At 42.1% G+C, this 23,721-nt stretch overlaps 1 protein-coding gene across 3 annotated transcripts in view; it reads left to right on the forward strand.

Annotated features, from left to right (window-relative positions):
• The window catches only part of emid1 (EMI domain containing 1), a 56,604-nt gene that overhangs the window by 5,473 nt on the left and 27,410 nt on the right, over positions 1-23,721 (forward strand). For all 3 annotated transcript variants that reach the window (XM_067610089.1, XM_067610106.1, XM_067610098.1), the window contains exons 2-3: positions 1,739-1,852; positions 2,565-2,668. In XM_067610089.1, coding sequence (XP_067466190.1) covers positions 1,739-1,852; positions 2,565-2,668 — 218 coding nt within the window. The remainder of the gene's footprint in view (positions 1-1,738; positions 1,853-2,564; positions 2,669-23,721) is intronic.

Raw genomic sequence — 23,721 nt, forward strand, 5'->3', positions numbered from 1 at the left:
TGACTTCAACTGTAATTGGATAACTTTATCTCAAAAAAATAATGCAAAATGTAATTATGCTAGAGGATAAATTAGAAAAAAAATATTAATTACTGATGTAAATAACTGTTAGTTGAGACCCAGTCATATCAAAAAGTAACATTTCTGAGGAGCATTGGATGATGCAGATCTTTCTCAGAGGTGTTTCTGCTCGCTGGCACAGGTCTGTGTGTGCGGCCACCACAACATGTGGGGATTGTTAATGGGAGCTGGTTCAGGGCTGCTTCGCATCCTCTGCCTTTGGCGGTTTCCTTTAGTGTAAACTGTCTCTCTCACACACACACACACAAGCATATGGTCTCACATATTGACAAACAGACTTTGGTGGGAATACCCTCCCACTCTTGCAAACACACTGGCAACAGAACACACAAAGTGCAGTTTTGTGCTACGAGCCACACGGTCTCCTTTGTGGTTTGGGTATAGAGCCCCCTCTCTATGCATCTATTTATTGTGTAAACACAGGCTATATTAATTGTTTTCCATGTTTTCCTCCAGCTATAGCCATATGAAGGTAATCAGGGTATTTGTACACTTCATTGTTAATAAAATAATAGTAACATATGGTAGCTTTCACTGCCTCAGTGTGTTTTCCATATATTAGAGAATGGTATCCTCCCCTCCATGTTTTTTTGTTTCGAAGAGTAGAGGGATGAGATTAGACTGGTCTTTGAAACTAAACTTTTTAAGCCTAGGCCAGCTTTTTGAGAGTTTTCTTATCTGTGTGGTTGGTAAAACTATTGGAAGATAGCGGCACACTTAAGTGAGTCGTTCAGTTTCATGATTCTATCATCATTTTATCTGACCTATAATACTGTGACTGCCTCTGTGCTATCAGGATCAGATATATTCTCTTGTTAGAGGGGTAATTGAGCTCTTGGTGAGAATTAAACCAAACCAATTAGCTCTCAGTCCCCTTAAAGGAATCCTTTACATACTTTTGTGACTGTGAGTGACAGTAGAGGTATAATGATATATCTGTACCTTACTTATTGAGCAAAAAAAAACACCCTTAAGTTGCTTCTGGTGACGTAAGAAATAACTCTGAGAAGAATGTAAGCATGTACACGTGACTCTCTGCTCTGCTAAGTGATCATATACTCACTATCAGATCTTAACCCCTGACCTTTACATAAGCTTTTTTTTCCCGGCAGGTCAATTCTTTTACAGCTTTGGTCAATTCTGATAATGTCTTATGAAGCTTTTCTGGAAAGGGAGTGGACTCATGACCCAGCCTTAACACGAGCTGCTGAAAACCTCTAATCTCTGTACAGGACTTTGTCTTCCTCTTTATTCCCTGCCGTGTGACTTCACCTCCTCTGAGAGCCGAATGCAAATGGATGTGTATTGATAGAGAGATGGAAGTGTAAATACAGCTCACAATGTAGATCTTGTGGCCAATTTAAAAGCATGTAAACACCATAAAGGAGTTTAAAAACAAAAGGGTGGGGGAAGGGAGGGAAGAATCGACGGGAAGACAACAGCGTATTGAACGTGACTGCATGGCTGATTTCCTTTTGTGAGTGCACTTGTTTGAAGGTGTGTTTAAAAAAAATACACTGTTCCTCCTTGAATTATTCACTTTAAAAATGCGATTTTCTTGTATTTAGTAGCAACAAACTAAGGCTGATCATACTTGTTCTGTTCTGCACTCAGCATTCCTGTGCTTCACTCGCTCTGTTTCTCTTTCTCCCTTCAGGAACTGGTGCCCTCATACGGTCACTAAGACAGTGACTTGCCAGGTGCAGAATGGGACAATCCTGCAGCGAGTCTACCAGACATGCCGCTGGCCACAGGGATGTACAGGAGGCAGGTGAGACGGTGAAAGAGACCTTACCTCTGCTGATACTGCTTTACACCTGAGATGTGAATCCTTTAAAGAAAAAAGAATCCAGCTTAAAGTATAAGACTTTGTCTGTTTTTTTACTTTTCTGGCATGCCCACTCTGTTTGTGGCTCTCAACCCTAAGCCCATTCGTGACCACACTTTTGATGCTCCAGTGAGTGTATTTACAGCTGCAGGACAGTGTTTGTGGGAGTGACTCAAAATCAACTACAGTGTGTGTGTTCATGGTAATAAAGGAACATGCCCAGTGCAATAGTGTGACTAATTGATTTTTCATAGTTTTTGGACAACAATGGAGGCCTAAGACATTTGAGAATAAGTTATATTAACATTTCTTCACAGGCTATATTTGACAATTCATTGTTGGTTTTGGTTTTTTCATGGAATTCATCTTTTAAAGAATCTCTTTTCTAGCTAGAGTGGAGTTAAATAGCAGAAAAATGTTTTTTTCTCAGAGTTTACATCATGGTTTATTGTCAGTTGTGTGTATTTAAAGAGCAACTGTTTCTTCTTAGTGTCACCTTTTGGCGGAAATTTATTACAAGAGATGCAACTTCTCCACTTACAATCATCTCATAACTCTTACTTTCACTCACCTGGAAAAAAAAAATATTAAAAAGTTAAAAATAATATTGCAGTTCAACTACTACATACTGAATACACATGTGTATGTTTTTCAGCTACAGGACTGTGGTCAGACCTTCTTATAAAATTGTGTACCGCACTGCGACCTCTCTGGAGTGGAAATGCTGTCCAGGATTCAGCGGCGCCGCCTGTGAAGAAGGTAAGTCCAGACAGAAGGAGGGATCATAGGGAGTCACAGATACATACACACATTGTTTATACAGCAGCTGATAGAAACGAAAAAATTAGGTTCTTGGAGGGGGTCAACATTGCAATCTACGACTAAGAAATGGTTAAGAGAAACAAGTTCTAGGACAGGTTTGACTTCTGCCTCTTTATCTCTCTGTTTCCATCACTTTCTTTCTTTCTTTCTTCAAGCTTATTTATTTATCACAATCGGCATCCCTCTGTTTTATATTGCTGTCGTACATCTGGCTTATCTGCCTTCTAATACACGTGTAAGGGTAATATGAAACAGGAATGATTTCCATTAAGCTTACATAAGGCTGCTTCTGTCTTCTAAATGAAATTGAGAAATAAGATCCCTCAGCGTCCTCAGGCTGAGTCAGATACCTCCACGTTATTAATCAGATTTTATGTGCTCATTGAGTCATTGTAGTGTGTAAGGGTTGATTCTTTCGTGTGGTTTTGAGTTTTATGGCCTGGCTGGAACCTAGTCTTCATCCTCTAAAAGTGTCAATCTAACACTGCTGTTTTCATTTTTTCAACTACAGTAGCTACCCACCACACACAGACACAGACACACACACACATACACACACACACACACACACACACTGCCAGTGCATAATGACTTCCCCTGGCATTGGCCCCCATGTCTTGGCAGTCTGGGGAGAAGGGTGGAGTGTCTGTTTGTGCTGGGACCTAGGACTTGACTGGGTGTAACATAAATCGTCAGGTTTTGTGACACAAAGGACAATAAATGTTTACAGTGGTTGATGTGGTCCCTTTTTTGTGGCACTGAGAGCAGAGGCTGTTTTTCTCTTCTATGCCCCGACTCCCAGGTGAGCTAACAGTGGCGCATATCAAAACTGCCTGAGTATCATGCTTGATTTAGACCTTCCCCCCTCTCAAAGTCAAAAAAACACACCCACAGTCAGACAATCCAGACTTTACTTAACAAAAGCGGAGTGACACACAATCAAACAGGGAGGAAATTATCCAATTAAGTTGTTGCTGGAGGAGATTCCCTTCTGGTTGTCATGGCAGTAGGGGGCTGTCGAGCCAGCAGGGATACTGGGATTAGCCACTTATCTGAGCGTCGTTCCGGGTGGCTCAGATCACAGGCGGCACTGAGTGGAAGTGACAGGTCCCATTCACAGTGCCGTTACTCTCCGGCACCATGGATGCTATCCAGGGCCACCGGCACTTTGTTCTGCCCCTGCCGTGTGAGCAGAACCTCTTGCCAGCACAGAACTTGATACCCCGCTGCTGTCTTCCTCAGCCGCTGCTTTAAGGAGAAATAAAAGCTTGCCACACGGGCAAAGCTGGAGACCGGATTGTGCTTAATCTGTTGCCATAGTGTTGCCAAGTGAAGTTAAAGCTGCATTGGTAGTTCAATGGGTGCAAGTTTCAAATCCAGGCTCTTAATACCTGTGTGTGGCTCCATTTTCAGATCTCTTGCGTTTCTTTGTGGATTTTCAGACGTCTGTGAGCACTTGTTTGACACCGAGTTGAGATGAAATAAAGAAGGTAAAGTAAAAGAAGTCAGTGAAAGAATCACCTCTTTAATATAAAATAACAAACATCATCCTACTGTACTTTTCAAAATCTACTCTCAAGGAAAAACATAAAAAACATACAACTGCGGATATCATAAATCTCATAAGCCCCATTTCCAGCAAAAGTTCCAGGCACTTTGGACCCAAGGAACTAAACTCAGGGACTAAATTTGGAACTTTTGAAGTCCCTGTGGTGCAGCCCTGTTTGTGTTTCCACTGCATCTGAGGAACCAGGTAGATCATGTAAATTAGACCGAGGAAGAACTGATGACAACATTTAGAGATGCAGTATTAACACGAGGAAACAACAACATATTTGTCCTGTTCTTTGTATTTAGTGCTGCATGAGTTGGATGTAATGAATGAATGAAAAGGAGAAATGCAGGCAAGGAAAATGAAACTGAAACTAAGAATGTTTGTCTCTACAGTACATTTGTTGAGTGTTTGATGGTTATTTATTTGTGCTTTAGAAGATAACCACCATGAAACTATCAGAAAATAACGTTTTATTTCTTTCATTCACTTCTTTGTTCTCTCTACTGCCGCTCAATCTCCTCGCACACTAGTGCTCTCAGCTCGCTCACGCTATCTCTATTTATTCCTCTTGCTCTTTTTTTAAAATGAGTCAGGAGGCCGACAACAATGCCTTACTTTACTTTAACATTAATTTACATAACGGCAGCCACGTTCTGTGTGTTTGACGAATCAGCGACAGTCATCCCTGCAAACCCTGCCCTACAAAGTTCCTGTACTTTTGGAAAGTACTACCCCCCGAAGAGGTACTTTTTGGGGGGTAAAACAATCTCCCTGTAACTTAACTTAGACCCTGATCCCCCCAGTGGAAATGCAGGTTGAGGAACTGTGTACCTCCAAAGGTTCTTAGTACCTGGGGAAAGTTCCTGCGGTCGTAAATTGCTAACTCCGGATACATGTATCTTTAAAGACATCTCTTGACATTCCAGCGTTGGTTATATACATTCACTCCCATCATCCGTTTTCCGCTGCTTGTCTGCTTTTCACAGACTGTAGAAAATGTGTATGATCCGCTCATTTATCATGCCGCCCTGCTTTTATCTCCCCAGTTCTCTCACCAGGCCACCCCAAAAGCCCCCGGCTGTGTCGGACTCCCAGGGCCAGTCTACATTACAGTAGATCTCAACAATGTCCGTACTGGCAAAACTCTGGGGTTGGGGGCTGCCTAAAAGTGCAAGTGAGGAAAGGAAGTGCATTATAAGCTGAAAGCACAGCCATTTACATGGTTACATTTCGCATGGAGATGAGAGAATTGTTTTCTCTTGCGTCCATCCATTCTCACCCCCCTGCCTGCCAGTCGACTGGTCAACATATGTAAATCAACAGGTCCAGTCTGAAGAAGAGATAACATGTCTCTGTTGAAGTTTTGGATTATGCGTTTCCAAAACTGAGACAGCAGTGCGCAGAGTGCAGAGATAAATGAGAGAACATTGTGGGGAGAGATCACGCCATGCTGTCATCCAGTCATAGACAGGCTTGTAATGATTTTTGGCCTATCACATTCAAACCGAGGGCTCCGAAAGCAAAACATTACGTCACACCCAGGCTGATAAACAAACTCACTCCATCAGAGTGCAAGCAGAGGATAATAACACTGCATCAGACAGGCACCTTTCACATTCGCTTTCTTTTTCTTACTTCCTCACCCAGACCTCAGCACTTGGCTGGAATTCCAGGCCCATGGTGTAATTACTGGGTCCTAATTGTTTTCTATGGGGTTTGGGAGATATTGTCTTACTTCTGGACCTGGAACACAATGGTCTTTATCTCTGATTGAGCCTGAGAAAAAAAGATCTCTAAGTATTTGCAGATGGAGGCACTTTCATAGCCTGCCAGAAACAGGGATTTAATGTATGCCTGGTTGGCTTTGGCATTCCAAGTAAGTAAATGCTTGTTTTCAGATGGGATATTCCAACTTATGCTACATCAAACACAAATATCAAAATTATACCTCATTTGGAGGCAATTTTGTGATATGAGAATATCAAATGTGTCTAATAAAAGCCACATTATTACATTAGAGCTGGCTCTCAAATACTCTATCTCATACAGGTTGCGTCAGCATCAACATATAGAGCAGCAGTGAAAGCCGACTGCAGACTCAGCAGTTGCAGAAAACTGTAAAATTCATAGATGTTTTGGACTTTTGCCCTATTTCTGATAATTTTGATTGAACATTAAAAGTGTGAGGATGACAGCAGTTGATATCTCGGGCCTGATAAGATTTATAGAGGAAAGCACTTAAAAGAAATGTGGCTGCAGCTTATCGCAGGAGGGGGCTGCCGCGCAGCAGAACATATGGGGGAACGTAGACTTGAATTAGCACGGCTGTCAAAGCTCTGCCGCGGGGGTCCCCATCAAACCGTATCTCGCAGCCAAGCGGAGGCTGCGGTTTTTGGGTCGCAATTACGGGTATGGCTGGGAGGCAGAGGCGCGCTGTCTGTAATAAGCCGTAGAAATGTAATCTGTGTTTTCACAGCTCAGCGTGGCTTATCACAGGCCTACACGCTAAACCCTGCGCTTTAAACATCAGGCGGCTGCAGTTCGCCATTAGCAAAGGGAGAGTGAGAGTGCGTGGATGCCGGTATATGTGTCTGTCTGACTGCCAGAGTGAATGTGTGGGTGGGAGAGCGAGGTGTTGAGGATTTGTACAGTGAAGGATGCAGCTGTTCAGTGTGATTAGCTGCTTTAGTAGCTGTGAGTGGAGGGACCCCAGCCTGAGGTCAGGGAGGAGGGAGCTGAACAAGAGCAGGTGACCTCCACTCCCACTCCTCTTAGACCACACAGAGCAGTGCTATCAAAAGCATCACACTTACCAAACACCTTTTCATTCAGCCCTTCTCCTTTCTTTCAGTCACATGTTGGATTCCACTGTGTCTGCAATAGCAGGTGTTAAATAAGTTATTCTCTCTTGTTCCCATTTCATTCACAAAAACAGATTTGATGTCAAATTTAGCTGCTTTTACACCAACATCCAGGATATCCACAAAGACACATGAACGCATACAGGGAGGCGGGAAGCAGCCAGCGTGCAGAAGAGGCCACAGCAGCTGATATTCATGGTTATGTAAACGACAAGCGCAGCACAAGTGCTGAGCCCAAATTGGAAGCAGCTGAAGTCGAGGCAAACTGGGCTGAGGCCTCTAGTTGAAATTAGACATGGGAGCGTCCAGTCCTTGCAGCTCATACTGCTCTTCTCAGGGGAATTGTCATAATAGTCATTAATTAACAAACAACACCGCTGAAAGTACTGAAGAGCTAACCTAAGGTAAACTAAACCAAACAGTGGAGGGAAGTTTTTTCTCTCTTTCTGTCGGCCTGTCTTCCTTTTCTGAGAGTGTGTGCTGGTATGTGCTTCAGGTTTAAGAAAATCCACAAATTATACCTCATAGAAGAGCTCAAGTATTTAAATTGGAATATATACTAATATTTATGATCATATAATTTTGATTGGCACATTATTCTGCGATGTTCCATGCAAACCACTTATAGAGCATTCAGCACAAAGCTTGCAGACCGTATAATAATAATTATAGTCCTAAGAATTATAATTATAACCCTTGTTGTTTTTATGGTTAGTGTTTGCTTACGATATTAGGCCGAAGGCAATAGAGAAGCACAGTGATGGTGGTAGTTTTATTTATTTGATTTCTTGTCTGTACATGAAGAACTACATTTGTTTATTGATTTAGCTCCATCTGCTGACTTGCATCTTCTGACGTTTAGTCTGTTCTTAAATCTAAAATAAATGGCAGTGAACTTCAAGAAAGACAGCAATTCTTCAGCTGAATCTTTTTTAAAGTTCATACATACTTAGCCTTGAATCTGAGTTAAGTTTTATGTATCTGGCTTCTGGACTGGAAATGCCTCTTCTGCTCACTGATTTATTTATTATTTCCCAAGACTTCCCCCGGGAGTGCATTGAAAACTGTTTTTCCTGCAGTCAGAAAGAAATATAGTGGGCCTAGTCAGCAGGGCAAAAAAAAAAAACCCAAAAAACTTTTAGGGATGAAAATAGACACACACACACTTACACACACGCCATGGCAGCTGGAGTATTCTTCTGTCCCCAATAAAGCAAAGGCATTTCCCTTCACCAGTAGTTTAAGTGGACTGGTGTGCTGACTGAGTGACCCACAAACAGTCAGGCTCTTTACAGCATGACAGATCACGCAATCACAGCCTGACAGGTCATGCAATCAGGAGCAGAGAGAAGAAAGACAGTCTCCTGCTGGCCAAGATAAGGCCAAATGAATTGGTAAACTTTTATCACGTGGAAAGATAAAGGAAAGAAAAACCTTCAAAATCCTGCCCTTTTTTAAATCCCCCTCACCAGTGGAGGTGTGGTATCTACCTCGACTCCCTCGTATCTGATCTACTCAGCGACTGATGTCATTAAAGCTGCATTAACCCTTTCTGCTCCCTGCCCTTCAACATTTTATCATATCTCAGCTCAAAGGTATAGAGTGGCACGACGTAGGTACTGTATAACACAGCGCTACTATCTTCAGGTGAGCTCTGAGAAAGTAATGAAGCATATTTGGCGTTTTGATGTAAGCGCTGGGACAATGGCAGCATTGATGGAGCGGGTACGCTCGGGGTGCTTTTGGTCCCTTACAGCTGTGATGAGTTCAATGGACGTAATTTATATCTGCCACCCATCAGGAAGGCTGATAATCTCTTCCATTACCCTGGTATTACTGCAAATCACCATCCCTCGACTGAGATTCCAGTTACCTATCCGCTTTGAATCCACTGTATTAGTTTTTAGCTCCATGAAGTTGTGCAGTGGATTTCTATTTACAGCCTTTTACTTTTACTATTTCTTTTATAAATGGGTGCAACTAACAAAGTCCAAAATAATGACGATATTCTTTTTTTTTAAGACAAAGAAAAACAGCAAATCTTCACATTTTATAGGATGGCGCCAGCAATATTTTCCCATATTTTCTTTAAAAGTAGTTAAACTTTTCATCCTCTTGTTTCACTTTATAATATCAGAGTCCTGTGAAATCTGCTTTCTTACCATCATCACATTTTGCAACCACTCCCTGGTTATATCTACATTCCTGACCACAAAAAAATACAATAAAAAATGTTACTTTTCAGTTAGATATATTTCTCTTACACCATATCAGTCTGTGGTTTTTTGTACATTCCCAGTAGTCTTGATGATGTAGATGCTCATTTGCCACTGTTTTGAGTTCATAAACATACAAAACACCACATAAGAGAGCCTCAAGTGTTGTGCCTCAGTGGGTGGGGATTTTATGAAGCCGACCTTCAAACCTCCTCCACTCCCATGTATACTAAACCACAAACAGAGCACCACATCACAGAGATCTTGCTGTGGTGTGTTGTGGTGACATCATTTATGGCCTCTTGTATCACAGACCTCCCAAACATCCCCCCCTTCAATTCGGTCTCAGTTTCCCAGCCACTAAACGTTTGGATACAGCTCCTCCTCATGCAGAATTTAAAAGTCATTGCCCCGGTCTGACTTTTGAGCTCTATTTTTGAGCTTGATCTTTGCATATATTTCCATTTGCTCATGTGGTCGATCTGGTGCTCAACGGGGATGAGGGGAGTGGTGCTGATGGTTGTGATTAGTTCTGGACTGAGGACGAGAGCGGAGAGGACGTTTGGATGAATTGCACCAGTACTCAGGAGGTGTAATTAGAGACATGCCTGGTTGGCTTTCAGAGCTCAAACCTGACAGAGGAGCAGGCATAACCCCTTGAGCAGCCAATAGTCTTGACTAAAGAGAGATGACCTCACTTGATTGGCTAGAAGAAGGAAGAGTGGAGGATAACAGAACATGTATTTTGAGATCAGATGTTTGATATATGAAGCTGAAGTTGTACATGGCTGGCAAAAGTGGGACTTTACATTAACCTGTACAAGCTTTACTGTCAAGAACATGAGAACTATGAGAAATCTATTTCTACAAGAAAGAAATCTATAAGGCATATGTCAATGTTTGTGCAGGACAGCTGTGCCAGGTGCCAAAAATCAAATAATTGTACAAAGACTCCAGAATTATTATTATTAGATCATACTTTCAAATCCAGACTGTGGGGCACCCAGAACTGCGTATGCAATGTATGTGAATCCATACACGTCTGTGCCGTAATTTCCACAAAAAATATGATTAGATCATTTTATGGCAGCTCCAGTGTTCTGTTATACATATTTAATGTACTATTTCACTGTTATGCAGAAAAACCTGACATTATGGCATGTCGAAAAGCATCAAACATTTAGAAGTTTTTAGAATTATTGATTGTATATTATACAAAAGTGCTTAATTGTCATATAAATACAGTAATTATTGTGCACCTGGCGAGGGAAAATTATGTACAGTACAAGTCTGTCAACCTTCAGCATTCATCATTATCCACCCTGCACTTATACCATGAACTCCCTTCTATTCGTCTCTTTTTGTATCTCTTAAAATTATTCTCATGCTTGTAAAATGTGGTTTCATGTCTTATTTAATGCTTTTATTGCAGTATGTAAATTATTGCCTTTGAATATAAAATATGCTACATACTATAGAAAAACATTCCCTGCCACATGTTACATTTAAAACCCTCTTCAGTACTGCAGTGCTTCACAGAAAGTCTGCATATTTTATGGGAGCAGAGTACTGTTTACCCCGCACTAATAGAGCATGTAAGACATGCATCATTTAGGAAAGAGCTTCCATCTCCTTTGCTGTCTTGCATCGCCTGGGGTCACATCTCTGGGACTCCTCTTAAAATCCACACACACAGACATTGGCCAGCACAGGCACGCATGTACGCTTCAACAGCACAGCACTGCACGGAGCATTTTGGCACTTTCTTTCACCTTTTTCTTGTGCAGTGGGAGACACACATCTTGTTCAGATCATCTCAGGGGAGCTTAGTGATGTGCATATTTTTCAGGAAGTGTGGTATGCTTCAGTGGTCCGGCTCCAGTCTTTGCGGCAGGAGGATGTCGTTGCGGCGGTGCTGGTGCGGCTGGTGAGGCAGTGTCGGGGGCTCAGGGCCAGAGAGGCCCAGCGGGGTGAGCTCATTAACAACAGGACGTACCCCTGAACCTCTAAACCCAGGCCTGCATTCCGCCCGCTCCACTGCCCCCTGAGACTCATCCAGGGGGGGCTTTAACAGCCCCGGTGTTTTGGTTGGACCCTCGCCACAACCAGAACGTTGAGTCGAGCCGTGCATGACAACTCCCCCTCCCCCACCTCAATCAGGACCATAAATACAGTCCGGAGAGGGTGTCTGTGTGTTCTTGCTTCCTCAGGTGTTTATGGCTCTCTCACTCATACATGCTGAGCTCACAGTGAGGGCCTGGCAGCAAACAAACACACACATGCAGACATATTTAAGGCACCAAAAACACCTGCTCTCATGAGCACAGACACATATATCAAGTTTGTATGCACAGACAGACATGTGACTCACACTAAAATTAAACGACTTGGGTCACGCTTGCTGAGTCGCAGTAATCAATAAACTTGATACAGGACGCAGACACACGCTCACTGTCTCATTCTGTTTCATATATCAGCCGCATGTTTGCTCTATGACAGATGGCCTGACAGGGCCGCAAATCACTGCTACTGTGCCGGAGTTAGAGCTCTATCCGCTGCTATCACCGAATGTGGGTGAAGGAATGAGGGACAGAGGATGATGTCATGTGCGTAGTATTTCTCTTGGCTGCCCTCCATATTGTCTTCCTGAAGGGTTGCGTCTCACCTGATGGGAACCACATGTGGCCCCATGAGACCAGGTCAGCTCTGTGGAGACACCATGTAGCACATAAAACACTCAAAATAACCAAATACACAAGTTTTTAATGTTCCAGTGCTGTAGATCAATGGAAGTCTCGCTGTTTGTGTTATATTATACTCGTGCCACATAGTTGGATTTCACTCCTTGATATCACCACGGCAACTGCTGTATATTCCTTTATAGCTCGGCCTGCTTCCTGCAGTCGCTCCACTCTTCCCCTGATGCCAGCTATGCTCTGAACTCAGTGTTAGTTTCAGTTCATTTAGGTTACCAAATATACACAGACAGAAACTAGACCAAAATACTTCAGCAACGAGGGTTATCATGAGAAGCACTCTCACGCTTTTCTGTCTCTACTCTTTCCACTTCCTCTACACTCTCCTCTGGCGTCTACTCTCTCTCCACTTCCTCTACGCTTGCTTCTGGCGTCTGCCCTCAGAGAGGCTCTTATTATGTGAGAGCCTGCTTCTTGAAATCAACCAATCAAAAATGACGACTGACAACCTGTGACTGCAACAATACGGTGCAGCCATGAAAAGATTTCTAACGTCTCGCAACTGAGAAGGAAACTATTGCTCGAACTAAACTGATAAATCGGCCAAACCCATACTGCAGTATTAGTGATATGTCAGTATTGGTGTATTAGTAACAAGAATTGCAGAAGAGAAATATCTAAGATGTAATATATGAGATATGATGTTGTGTTCTCTAATTTGTCTCTACTGGTATCAGAAACATGTAGGAGAAAATACAAGCAAGCCGACCAATTGCAGTTCTTCTGGCTGTAGCTCAGACGTGGAGTTACATTTTTGAGGAGGTGGTAGCTTTTGGAGGCTACATGCACAGATTCTCTTGCTACGCCGTAACCATTTAACAGACTAAAATATGTCTATACCTGCTACAGTAAGGTACTATAAATAAAAACATCCAGAAATATAATTTTTTTATATTTGGCTGGGGGAGGGGCATTTTATGCCTTTATAATAGGGATAGTGGAGAGATGACAGGAATTGAAGGGAGAGAGTGATGGGGGTGACTTGCAAAGTTCTGCAGTTGGATTCAAACCGCGGATGTTGTGGTTATATGGCATGCGTCTTAACCAGTAGGCTACTGGGGTGCGCCAGCGGTTACATATTTGTAGTTTTTCTCATTTGTATAAATTGCCTGAATACCAAAATTAGAAGCAGTATTATATCAGTGTCTATCTGAAGTTTGGTAAATGCTGATACTAATATGTCAGAAACCACAGTTACACAGTGCAGAGAATCTGGTACTGAACCACTGCCTGCACACAAATTGGCCCCTCTAAGTCTTTTGAAAATGGTTACCCTCTTTGGACATCCCCCATCATTACATCCTATTTACAAAAGACCAAAAGGATTATTCTCAGTTTATGCGTTTTATATGAACCCCTCAGTTTGCCTGTGTAAACCTAGCCACTCGAGTAAACAGAGACCTATTGAAGCGGAGATACTAAATCTGCGGCCAGATGGGTTCTCGACCCCGAGACAAAGCAGAGAATTACAGTTTGTTCTGAAAGTCCGAGCTCAGCTCTCACCCCCTCTCTCTTCCCTCTGGCTTTGCTCAAATGGGGGGGGTGGGGGGGGTGGATAATCTATCCCGTCTCTCCTAGATGGAGAAAGAGACGAGTATGTAAAAGGAGAATGGCTGTACTAGTGAAAGGGTGGCAGAGCTCCAGGGGGACACGTTTCCTCAAGTGCTGCCAGGTAGAAAGTGAGAAAGGAAAAGAGGATGTGTTTTTCTTCCTCTCTTGTTGTTACAAGCAACGAAATGGGATGGCACTGTTGTCTTTAGCCAAGCGAAGGAAAAATATAAGGGAGAAGGAGAGAAGGGGAAATGGAGGGGCTTTCTTAACTGGAAAGGCCTGTTCATGTTACTGTTAAAAGGAAAAAGAACAGACTGAAGTAATAACCATGATGATTCTCTACGAGCCATAACCACAGTGTTCCTTTGAGGTCATTTATCTTTTCATAAAATTAGATTTGAGGCTCCCTTGTCTTTGCATGGTCTATCTGACCCTCCTACAGTGCATACACCACTACCCTCCTGGGTGTGGGTGGGTAGCCAAAGGGACGCCAAAGGGGTGAAAGTGCAGAGAATTGAGGGGTGCAGGGTTTGTGCTTTCCTGCAGAAGAATGGCAAGTATTGTTCCTCAAGTGGCAGCACTAGTATCAAGACTATCATAGGAAATATCTTCACACACTCATTCGGTGTCAGTCTTAAATTCCTTCAGACACTTCAGAACTGTATGTTGTGAACTGGTCATGCTAAGAGAGTACAATGTGTCCCTTTTTAGCGCCTTAGTGTCAGCAAATCAAAAGAATGATTAAAGCCAAAGGGAGCACTACAGAAGTACCTTAACATTTAGGAAGATGGTTGCCTGAGATCTCCAAGGAAACACTTTTTTCTTTATTGTCATGGTTTCTCTGTCCTCTGTTCTGCTGATGATTCTTCATTTTCACTGTTAGACTGATCACCGAGGCCAGCATGGATACTTGCCAGACATACAGAGACTCCGGAGGTCACTGTGAGTGACAGTCGAGTTTAAGTCTCGGATTAATGCTTTCACTGCGGACGTGTAATTGTGATGGAGGCCTCACACACTCTCAGATCCGCATAGGGACAGGAGAGGTCACGCTGGGAGATGAATTACAAACACTGCTCAGGATCATTCATCCATCAGTGCAGCTCTTTTCGCCAAGCTGGAATTCCTTTCCCCTGGCTGCACCTGACAGTGCAGAAACCTTAGCCTGAGCTACCGCCAGTTCACTTTTTTTGTTCCAAAAGTGCAGCTGAGTGTGCTGGAGCTTTTCAGGAGGTTCTCAGTCAGACGGAGGCAGCTTCTGTCAGCAACAAGCAGCTGCCCTCCTCTCTGGAAGTGCCTGAAGGATCGATCTGAGCGTGGATGGCTAACATCAGCAGTTTGCTTTCACTCGCTTCTTCTACTAATGTTGTTTGAATGAAAGTTATGCTGCGTTCACATGGATTCAGGCAGACAGTAGACAGTAGCGAACCGGATATCATTTTATTGGACGAGAGCAGGACAGTAAAATTAGGTGAAGCCGACAGAGAATACTGGCAACAGTACACGTCAAAAGTTGTCAAAAGTTAAAATATTTTTATTGCCATCCTCCGCCATTGAATTTACAACCGGATGTTACGTAGCTCCCTCACAAAAGGAGAAAACTGGACAACGAGAAGCTAATAATTTTAAGGGATACACCAAGTGCATTTCTCCTTTGACTATCCATGTTGGAAATGAATGAATGACCTACCTTAACATTAAGAGAAAACTGCATTTTATAGCTACATGCATTACTAGAATAATTACATAAAATAATAGACACAAATAATTGTATTTAATATATTTTATTCCATTCTTTGTAAACAATGACATCACCATAGCAACATATCGTCATGCGTGTTTCTTTTTGCCGTCCTGCCATTCAGTTGGACTGTTTGTTTGTTTTTCCCGATGCCGTACAGAAGGTGTTGTCTGTCTGCCGTCTGCCTGAATCCATGTAAACGCAGCATTAGTGTAAAATTGCTGATGAAAGGTGTAGATGTGTAAATAGAAGTGGTATCATGTGGTACAGTGGGCCAAGGAATATGTGGCCTTTATAGAGGACTAGGAGCATGGTCTTTTCCTGTCTTACTCCAAGATGAAATTGCCCCCAGAGACGTTGCTGATTTGTGTGTTTTAATGAACGCCAGGAAGTCTTCCATGAGACTCTCATCAAATCTAAACATCATTGAACCTTTGTGGGGAGTTGTCTCCATTTCTCTTGCAAAATGTTTCAGTATCCCAGTTACAGTTGCGGACTTGTATAAAGGAAAGAAAAAGAGCAGCTGTATTGTGCCTAATTGGTTGATGTTAGCAATTAGCTGTGATGTAGCTGTCACTGCTTCTAGTGTAATTACCAGTCAGACAGCAGCCATTGCAACTGGAAACAAAATTGAGAGCAATGAGACGAAACTAAAACAGCAGAGCTGTGAAGCTTTGTAGAGCTGAGAGAGATGGAAGAGTGGTGTAGTCATCACATTACACATGGTCATTAAATCCATTGTTAGTATAAAAATATTGATCAGAGCAGCTTTAATATTTTAGGTCATTATTTCTAGTCAAGTCTGTTCAAGATATCTAAAAGTTCAGAAATGAATTAACTTTACTGTTGTTGGTTCTTAGATTGGAATCTAACTGTTAGATCTGTCTGACATATTGACTTAAAGAGTCACTACACCTAAATTAAAAAAAAGACATATTTCTTCTTCTTAGCACTAGTGGTATCTAACCCTGCAGATTAGGGGTTTGTTATAAGACATTTCAGATACCACTTCATGCTTACAGTGTACAAAAAATTACATGTAAAATGTTTTATCAACCGTTTTTTGTTTTTTGTAATTTGGATGAACTGACCTTTTTTAAGAGGTGATGTGTCTCAATCATGGGTGCATCAAGAGGACTGTGTATTGTGTCCCAATATGGCCACTCACTCATTCCAATGAAAACTGCATGCCAGGCACATATGTCAAAAACTTTTTCAGGCTTCCACATTTTTGGCCCTATAGAGCAGGAACTTAAGTGTCCTTCTTTGGTCGACAGGGCTGACTTCCTTATGACTCCCCACATATGTGAATGGCACCAAAATATTTGACGGATTCAGCTTGTGAATACTTTTTTCTCTTTTTTGGACCAAATGGCTCCAAATCTGATGATACAAATTTATAATAATAATAATACATTTTATTTATAGAGCGCTTTCCAGGGTACTCAAAGACACTTTACATGATTTAAAATGATCATAGAAGACAACACACTAAAAGTATATAACACACAACATTAATCACACATTAAAAGTAGCTCTGAAAGGTGAGTTTTTATTAATGATTTGAACATGGACAGATCGGTGCAGCCTCGGATGTGTTTCGGGAGAGAGTTCCAGAGGGAGGGGCCAGCTACGGAGAAGGCTATGTCATCCCAGGTCCTGGGCTCGGTCCTGAGTGGTAGAGACAGAAAGTTGGCATCAGAGGAGCGGAGGGTGTGGGAGAGAGTGTGGTGGTGGAGCAGGTCGGTAAGGTATGAGGGGTTACAGAGGGCTTTGTGAGTGAGGAGAAGGACTTTGAAGTGGATTCGTTGTGGGACAGGGAGCCAGTGTGATGTACTGGAGTTTATTTAGGACTTTGGATGATATGCTGTAAAGAAGGAGAGGTTGCTGTCCAAAATTACTCCAAAGTTGCGGATGTGTGGGAAGGGAGACAGAGTGGAGTTATCATTGGTGAGGCAGAAGTTGTGAGTGGTTTTGGTGAGGGATTTGGGACCAATGATGATCATGTCTGTGTATGTTGGAGTGTTTGCTGCGCTCTGAAAATGTTTTCATTGTTTTACAGCTGCTTTTTGTTATTGTTGAGTATGAGAGGAATCATTTTTGGGCCAGTGGGCATCACATGATTTACCTACTGTGGCCACTATGTTAAAATCCCCTCACAGCTTGGCACCGTTCCTGGGGACGAGGTGTAAATGTACAGTATGCTCATCTCACCAGTCCTCCAGTGAAGTCTTTTACCCTGACTGTTAGCCACGGTGTGAATAAGGTCAATGGTTTCACAAAGCTGTTGGAGACACAGAAAGTAAGTCTGCATACAGTATGAGTCTGCCACTGCACAGATAGAGGGATTATCCGTGAACTTTGAAATGAGCCCTGAGGCTCGATGGCTGCATCTCATGTGTGAATCACGATAACTCTTTGCACTCTATGAGTTTTCGCCCTCAAACCCGCACAGAAATAGGGAGGCATGTTAAAACAGTATAAAATTACTTTTATTTTCCACTTGTCCCGGAGTCTTATCATCTCACCGCAGAGTGATGTCATATGTAATCCTAAAGCTTTCATAAAGATTTAAACTTAACTTTTTTATAGGGGTCTGGTGTATAGTTTTATGCAGATGGGTGTGTAATGAGTTTTAAAGGTTGATTTGCCCTAAATTGTCACTGATTTTTATGGCTCTCATAAGTAGTTTAACATTCAAAGAGCCCACCAAATGAGCACAGTTGCTACTTATATTTCGTGTGTAGATGCTGGAACTTAACCTCTCAATAGTCACTTTTATGAGTCAATTAAAACACATTAAATAACAGAAGATAGAGCCTGAGTAAGAGGATTAAGAGCTCATAATAGCTTCCACTGATGGTGTTGGTTGACCACTGCATCTTGAAATCCTTAATAAGCTGCTGCTCTGTATTTTAACCTCCTCCACTACTGTGAGAGGTGGAGCCCTCGTTTTCCCTCACATGCACTTTCTCCATATCTTTATGGAGAAAGTGCCACACATTCATATACTTCAGACATTTTTTAGGCCTGGAGTCAGACAGTGGGACATCCATCCATTTTTACTGCAGCACTAAATGCCTTGAGAGATCAGGGCATCCTCAGCCAAGACCTCCATGTCGACTCCAAAGCGCAGCTCACACTGCCAGGTATCCGCGAAGGAGAGGAGAGGACAGAGAGCATACACACATCATGTTTGCACTACATACACATACACACACACACACACACACACACACACACGTATGCTCTAGACAGACAGACACTACAAACATACACACACATGGAAGACATATTTAGTTGAGACAGGCCAGATGTTTTATCTCTGTATGTATGTGTCAGAGTGCTCCGCTCCATCTGACCGAGGAGTGTTAATCTCTGGAGCAGGGAGCTCGGCATGTCGCCACCGGCTGCTGTGACCGGGACCGCTCCGATAAATTACGCCAAGCTGACCATGGGGGGTCTCGCCTGAATGTGATTTAGACCCGAAAAGACAAAAAAGGCTCTGTACAACATGAGTCTCTCCTCCCTTGAGACTCTCTGTAAGCTTTATGAAACTTCATAATGAATCTTTATCTTCACCTCACTGAATGTCGAAACATTACCCTTCAACCCCTAAATTACATTTATACTGGTGTAATGATGACATAATTACTGAAATAACAAAATTATGTTTAAATGATGATTAATAATGTGCTGATGTGATTATTATTGAAAACACCAAACTATTTAACGACAAATTAATGATTATTTAAATGAGTCATTTTTATTCCATCTGGTTGAGCGCACAGCATCAGAACCTAAATATTATTTTAGCTCTGCCCAAGACTCTTTAAATGTCTCACAATATGTGAACTGCTTTATGATACTTAGATATTTTGATATGTGGTCTGCACACGCCCCTGCAAAATCCCAAGTATCCACTTCTGTCCTATGGCTGAATTATTTTTCTCATGCAAGTAATTAAAAACTCGTAATAGGCAGCATTTATCATTTTGTTATATGTGTTCGTGTATTTTTCATGTAGTGCTGAAGCTGTGAGTCGATTATTCAATTAGACAAACAACAAAAGAAATGTTTTTGGTAATAAATCATTTATTTCAATTGGCAAGCTAAAATTCCAAACAATTGCTATTTCCATCTTTTCCAATGAAGTGAAGATTTGCTGCTTTTTTTTTAGTTTTACATATCGTTTTAAATTGAATATCTTTTGAACTTTAAAAGTTTTGGACTTTTTCTTGAACAAAACAACTAATTTGAAGGTGTCGACTTGGGCGCTGGAGATATTTTCCACAATTTTGTTGATTTGATTAATCAAAGGAAAAGAATTAATTATTTGCGGTTGGCTGCAGCCCTGCTTTCATGATTTGAATAACACTGTTTCGTTAGGTATTTAGGTCAGAATGTTTAGTTTTGAATGTTTAGAGCTGAAACAAAAAGCCAAAAAACAGATAAGTCGATCAACAAAAAAATCAGTAAGTAACAATTTTGGTGATTGATTAATTGTTTAAGCAAGTTCTAAGCAAAAATGCCAAAAATAACACTGGTTTCAGCTTTTCATGTGAATATTTGCTGTTTTTTTAGTCCTCTTTGATCGCACATTGAATATTTTTGGGGTTTGGACTGTTGGTTAGACAAAACAAGAAACTTGGGCTCAAGGAAATTAACTATTTACTGGTAAATTACAGAGCAATTGATTCATCAAGAAAATAATTAGTAGATTATTCTATAATAAAAAGTATCGTTAGTTGCAGCTCTAGTTTAATACAGGTGTTACCACTGGACACATTGATGTTACAAAACTGTCTACTGCAGAGTTTTGCTTTCTCGTAGCAGTTTCTCACAGTGTGGGTGTGAGGGAGTGCTGGGAAGGTTGTTGTTGAAAAACTTTGTGAATGCCAGCAGGGAGGAGTTTGAAGGGGAGCTTGTGTTCTTTTGTAACGCGGTGCTCAGATAAGGGCCGCATCCACCACGTCAGCCCCTGCTGGAGCCCCGCAGGGCCGGCCGACCCCTGTTGACCTGAAACTGTGATCACACAGGCTGTTTTATTAGCTGACAGGAGCTACATGATTGATGGCCCGGCATTGTTCGCTCCTCGTTTGGCCTGTTGTTCTTCTCTTCTGTAAAGGCGCTGATAGTTCTGCTGCGTTTTGATCTGTGTTTCTCCACTGATCCTGTAATCTGCCTCCACTCCCCTGCATGGCAGCCTCTTCTCTGTGTTTGTGTGTTCTTTCATCCTGTATGGTGTGCATGTCTTCACACAGTCAGCTCTGTCTGTGGGCATGTTGTGTTGAAGTACCTCTCAAAGATAAGACCCTCATTCTGGTGTGATGACAGGAGGGTAGAGGATGAAGGGAGTGAGGACACTTCCTCCCTCTATCTCCTCTTTTCTTGTCCTCTTATCTTTTACTCCTTTTTCCATTTTTTCCCCCCAACAGTCTTCTCATTTTTCTCTTTTGGTGATTTGTGGCAGAAACAGTGAATTACAGCACATTTGTAAAACTGTGAGAGTGTTTCTGTGTTCCTGTCATGGAGTACCGGTCACAGAATGGATGTCACATTAACACTGGAGCACTCCATCACCTAGCAGCATCTCTGCTTTGGCAAAGCAAGAGAGAGGGAGGGAAAGAGCTGGACATAAAATAACAGTGAGGCAGGAAAAGTGTGTCACCAAGAGCTTTCCTCGACTGAATCATCCCGCGTCCCACTCTGGTGTCTGTTAGCCAAAAAATGAGAGAAAAACCCAAATCCCTATATTGCACTACAACTTGGAGCACTCATTCTACAGTTCATAAATCTGTCTTTGAAACATAAAATACACTGAAGTAAAAAACACTGTTGATTTTAATATTTGGTCTCATTTCTTGCACCCAAACTAAACTTTATATTATCCGTCCCTGCTGGTCTTATTCCATGGAAGTAATCAGTAAAACATTTTGTCAGCATACAGTACTTGACAATTCAAACTATTTTGTTCTTATGAATCTTTTAAGACAACAGGTAATAAATGAGCCATTACGGCTTATCTCTTGGCATGTTGCATGGTTTGCACAGCTTTTAGATGTTTTATGTCTCCAATTCTGAGATAAAAACATGAAAGCAACCTCTCCCTAATTTCGTTACTTTTCTTTTGTTTTCTTTACTCTTTTAGGACTGCCACTGACAATTATTTTGTTATACTTAACATGTACCATTTTCATGATTGGTTCATCTGCCAACTATTTTCTCAAGTCATCATTTGGACATAACATCGGCAGATCATTTAAAAAATGCACGTCATTGTTTCCTTAAGTCCAACATGAAGTCTACAAAAGTCTAGTTTTGTCTGACCAACGGAAAACCCCCCAAAAATATTCAGTTTACTATCACATATGGCAAAAAAGCACAACACAGGAAGCTGGAACTAGGTAACGCTTGCCATTTTTCTTGAAAACTATTAATCAGTTATTAAAATAGTTCTTTCAACTAATGCACTGTCTAGTCATTTTAGCTCCTCTCTTCTTTTTTCTTTCTTTTCTTTTAATTTCTTTTCACTTCAGCATCCACAAGGCTGCCTGACCAAACATTCCAGGACCCTCATCTGGAAACTGAGCTGTAAAAAAAAGAGACCCGCTAACCCCTTTTGTCTGTATTTTGGTCCTCAGCTCTGCACTTTTAAGCTTATCATCCTAGTGCACAGAGCATGCATACTTATCTCCAATGGTGCAAAACACAAACAAACCGTAACCCCCGTGTGCATGAGGGCCCACTTTATTTCCATCTGTCAGGGGAAGCAGACATGAGACAGAACCACATGTTGGAGGAACACTGCCCAGACCTGAGGTGCCGTCACTGGGTTTCACTGGATGGATGAATGTGTCTGTGTATGTGTGTGTGTGTGTGTGTCGGGGGGGGGAGGTTGGTGTTTCTCCAGACAGAGCAGAGATAGAGCATGCAGACGCAAAAAGACACCTGTGTAGAGGGCATATGAGGAGCACAATGGACCTTCATGGGTAATAATCTTCCATCTGTGCTGGGAAAATGAAGATCAGGAATACAACTTCAACATAATTTGAAGTAGCGTGCGCACACAATCAACATTTTTTTTGTTTGCCTGCCTGTCATGATTATGTTTTTCTGCAGGGTGCTGAAATCCTCTGAAGGTTTTTTTTTTTTGTTTATATCCGAGGGAGTTTCCAAAACATGCTGTTATACAAGAGTTTGTCATCAGCACTGTGATACTGCAGATAGCTCTGGCTACACATGGATTAGCCCTCGAAATTCCTACATCCAGTAATTAGTGTCATTGCACCGCACGCACTGTGTCTGCTCCCGGTGTCCGTTTTTTACTCTGAATACTGCACACACACACACACACACACACGCACTCATATTTGCACATGGAGGGATATGCTCAGTTTATTTTAAGTGTCTCACCATGTTAGCCGTGTTAACCCTGCTGCTGTAACTCTGACAGAAGACCAGAGCTCAGAGATCTTCATCTTTGCATATTTGTCTTGCTGTGAGCTATTTTTGTAGTTCAAATACTTAACACACTGTAGTGTTGCGATAAAGACTTCCTCCACTTCCTCTGTATTGTCTTAAATGGATTAAAGAAAACCTCCTGTTTTTTTCTGACGGGGTAAAGATCAGACACTGTATGGATCTGCTGAGTTATACTGAGGTCACTGCAGATCAGTCTTCATGTTTGTTTTGTCTGTCTTCTGTTTTGCTGGATGTAAGTTTAGCCAGTGTAAAGCCGGCGGTGCACTGATAGAGAATGAGGTCCAGATTGTGACTCAGTCTGTCACATACATGTTTAATTTATGTCTTCCTCGTGATAGGCTTCTTATTCTGTGTAGACAGAGAAAGCAATGATTAAAATCTCCCTCGTTTTTGTGTTTGTGTAACCTCTGTGAGCCAAGGTCTGGCATACCTGCATTATTGCTGGAGTTAAATCCTCACCTCCTGCAGGCCAGCCATCAATCAGCACAGTGCCGGCTAACGCTGTGCTGGATTACCGCAGGTTTGACCCCCACCAGGTGTGTGCGACCTGTGTCATGGTCTCACGTCTCGGCTATGGTGTTGTGTTCCCCCGGTGCCTCCCTTCGAGTCTACCTGAGCACCGGCTCACTGTTCCACACGCTATCACCATGAGCCCAAAAAAACCCCAATCAGCTTTGATCCCGCCCTGCGGCCCCTGAAAGTAAGTGGGGTCTAATCCCCAGAAAGCCTTAGAAAGACACAGAGGAATGCCTGGCACACAGCACACCATTCACCCAGGGATTAGACTGCAAGCAGCTCAGCTTCACACACTCTACTCACTCCGTG

The sequence above is a fragment of the Thunnus thynnus genome, chromosome 2 (genome assembly GCF_963924715.1).
Source record: "Thunnus thynnus chromosome 2, fThuThy2.1, whole genome shotgun sequence".
Taxonomy (NCBI): domain Eukaryota; kingdom Metazoa; phylum Chordata; class Actinopteri; order Scombriformes; family Scombridae; genus Thunnus; species Thunnus thynnus.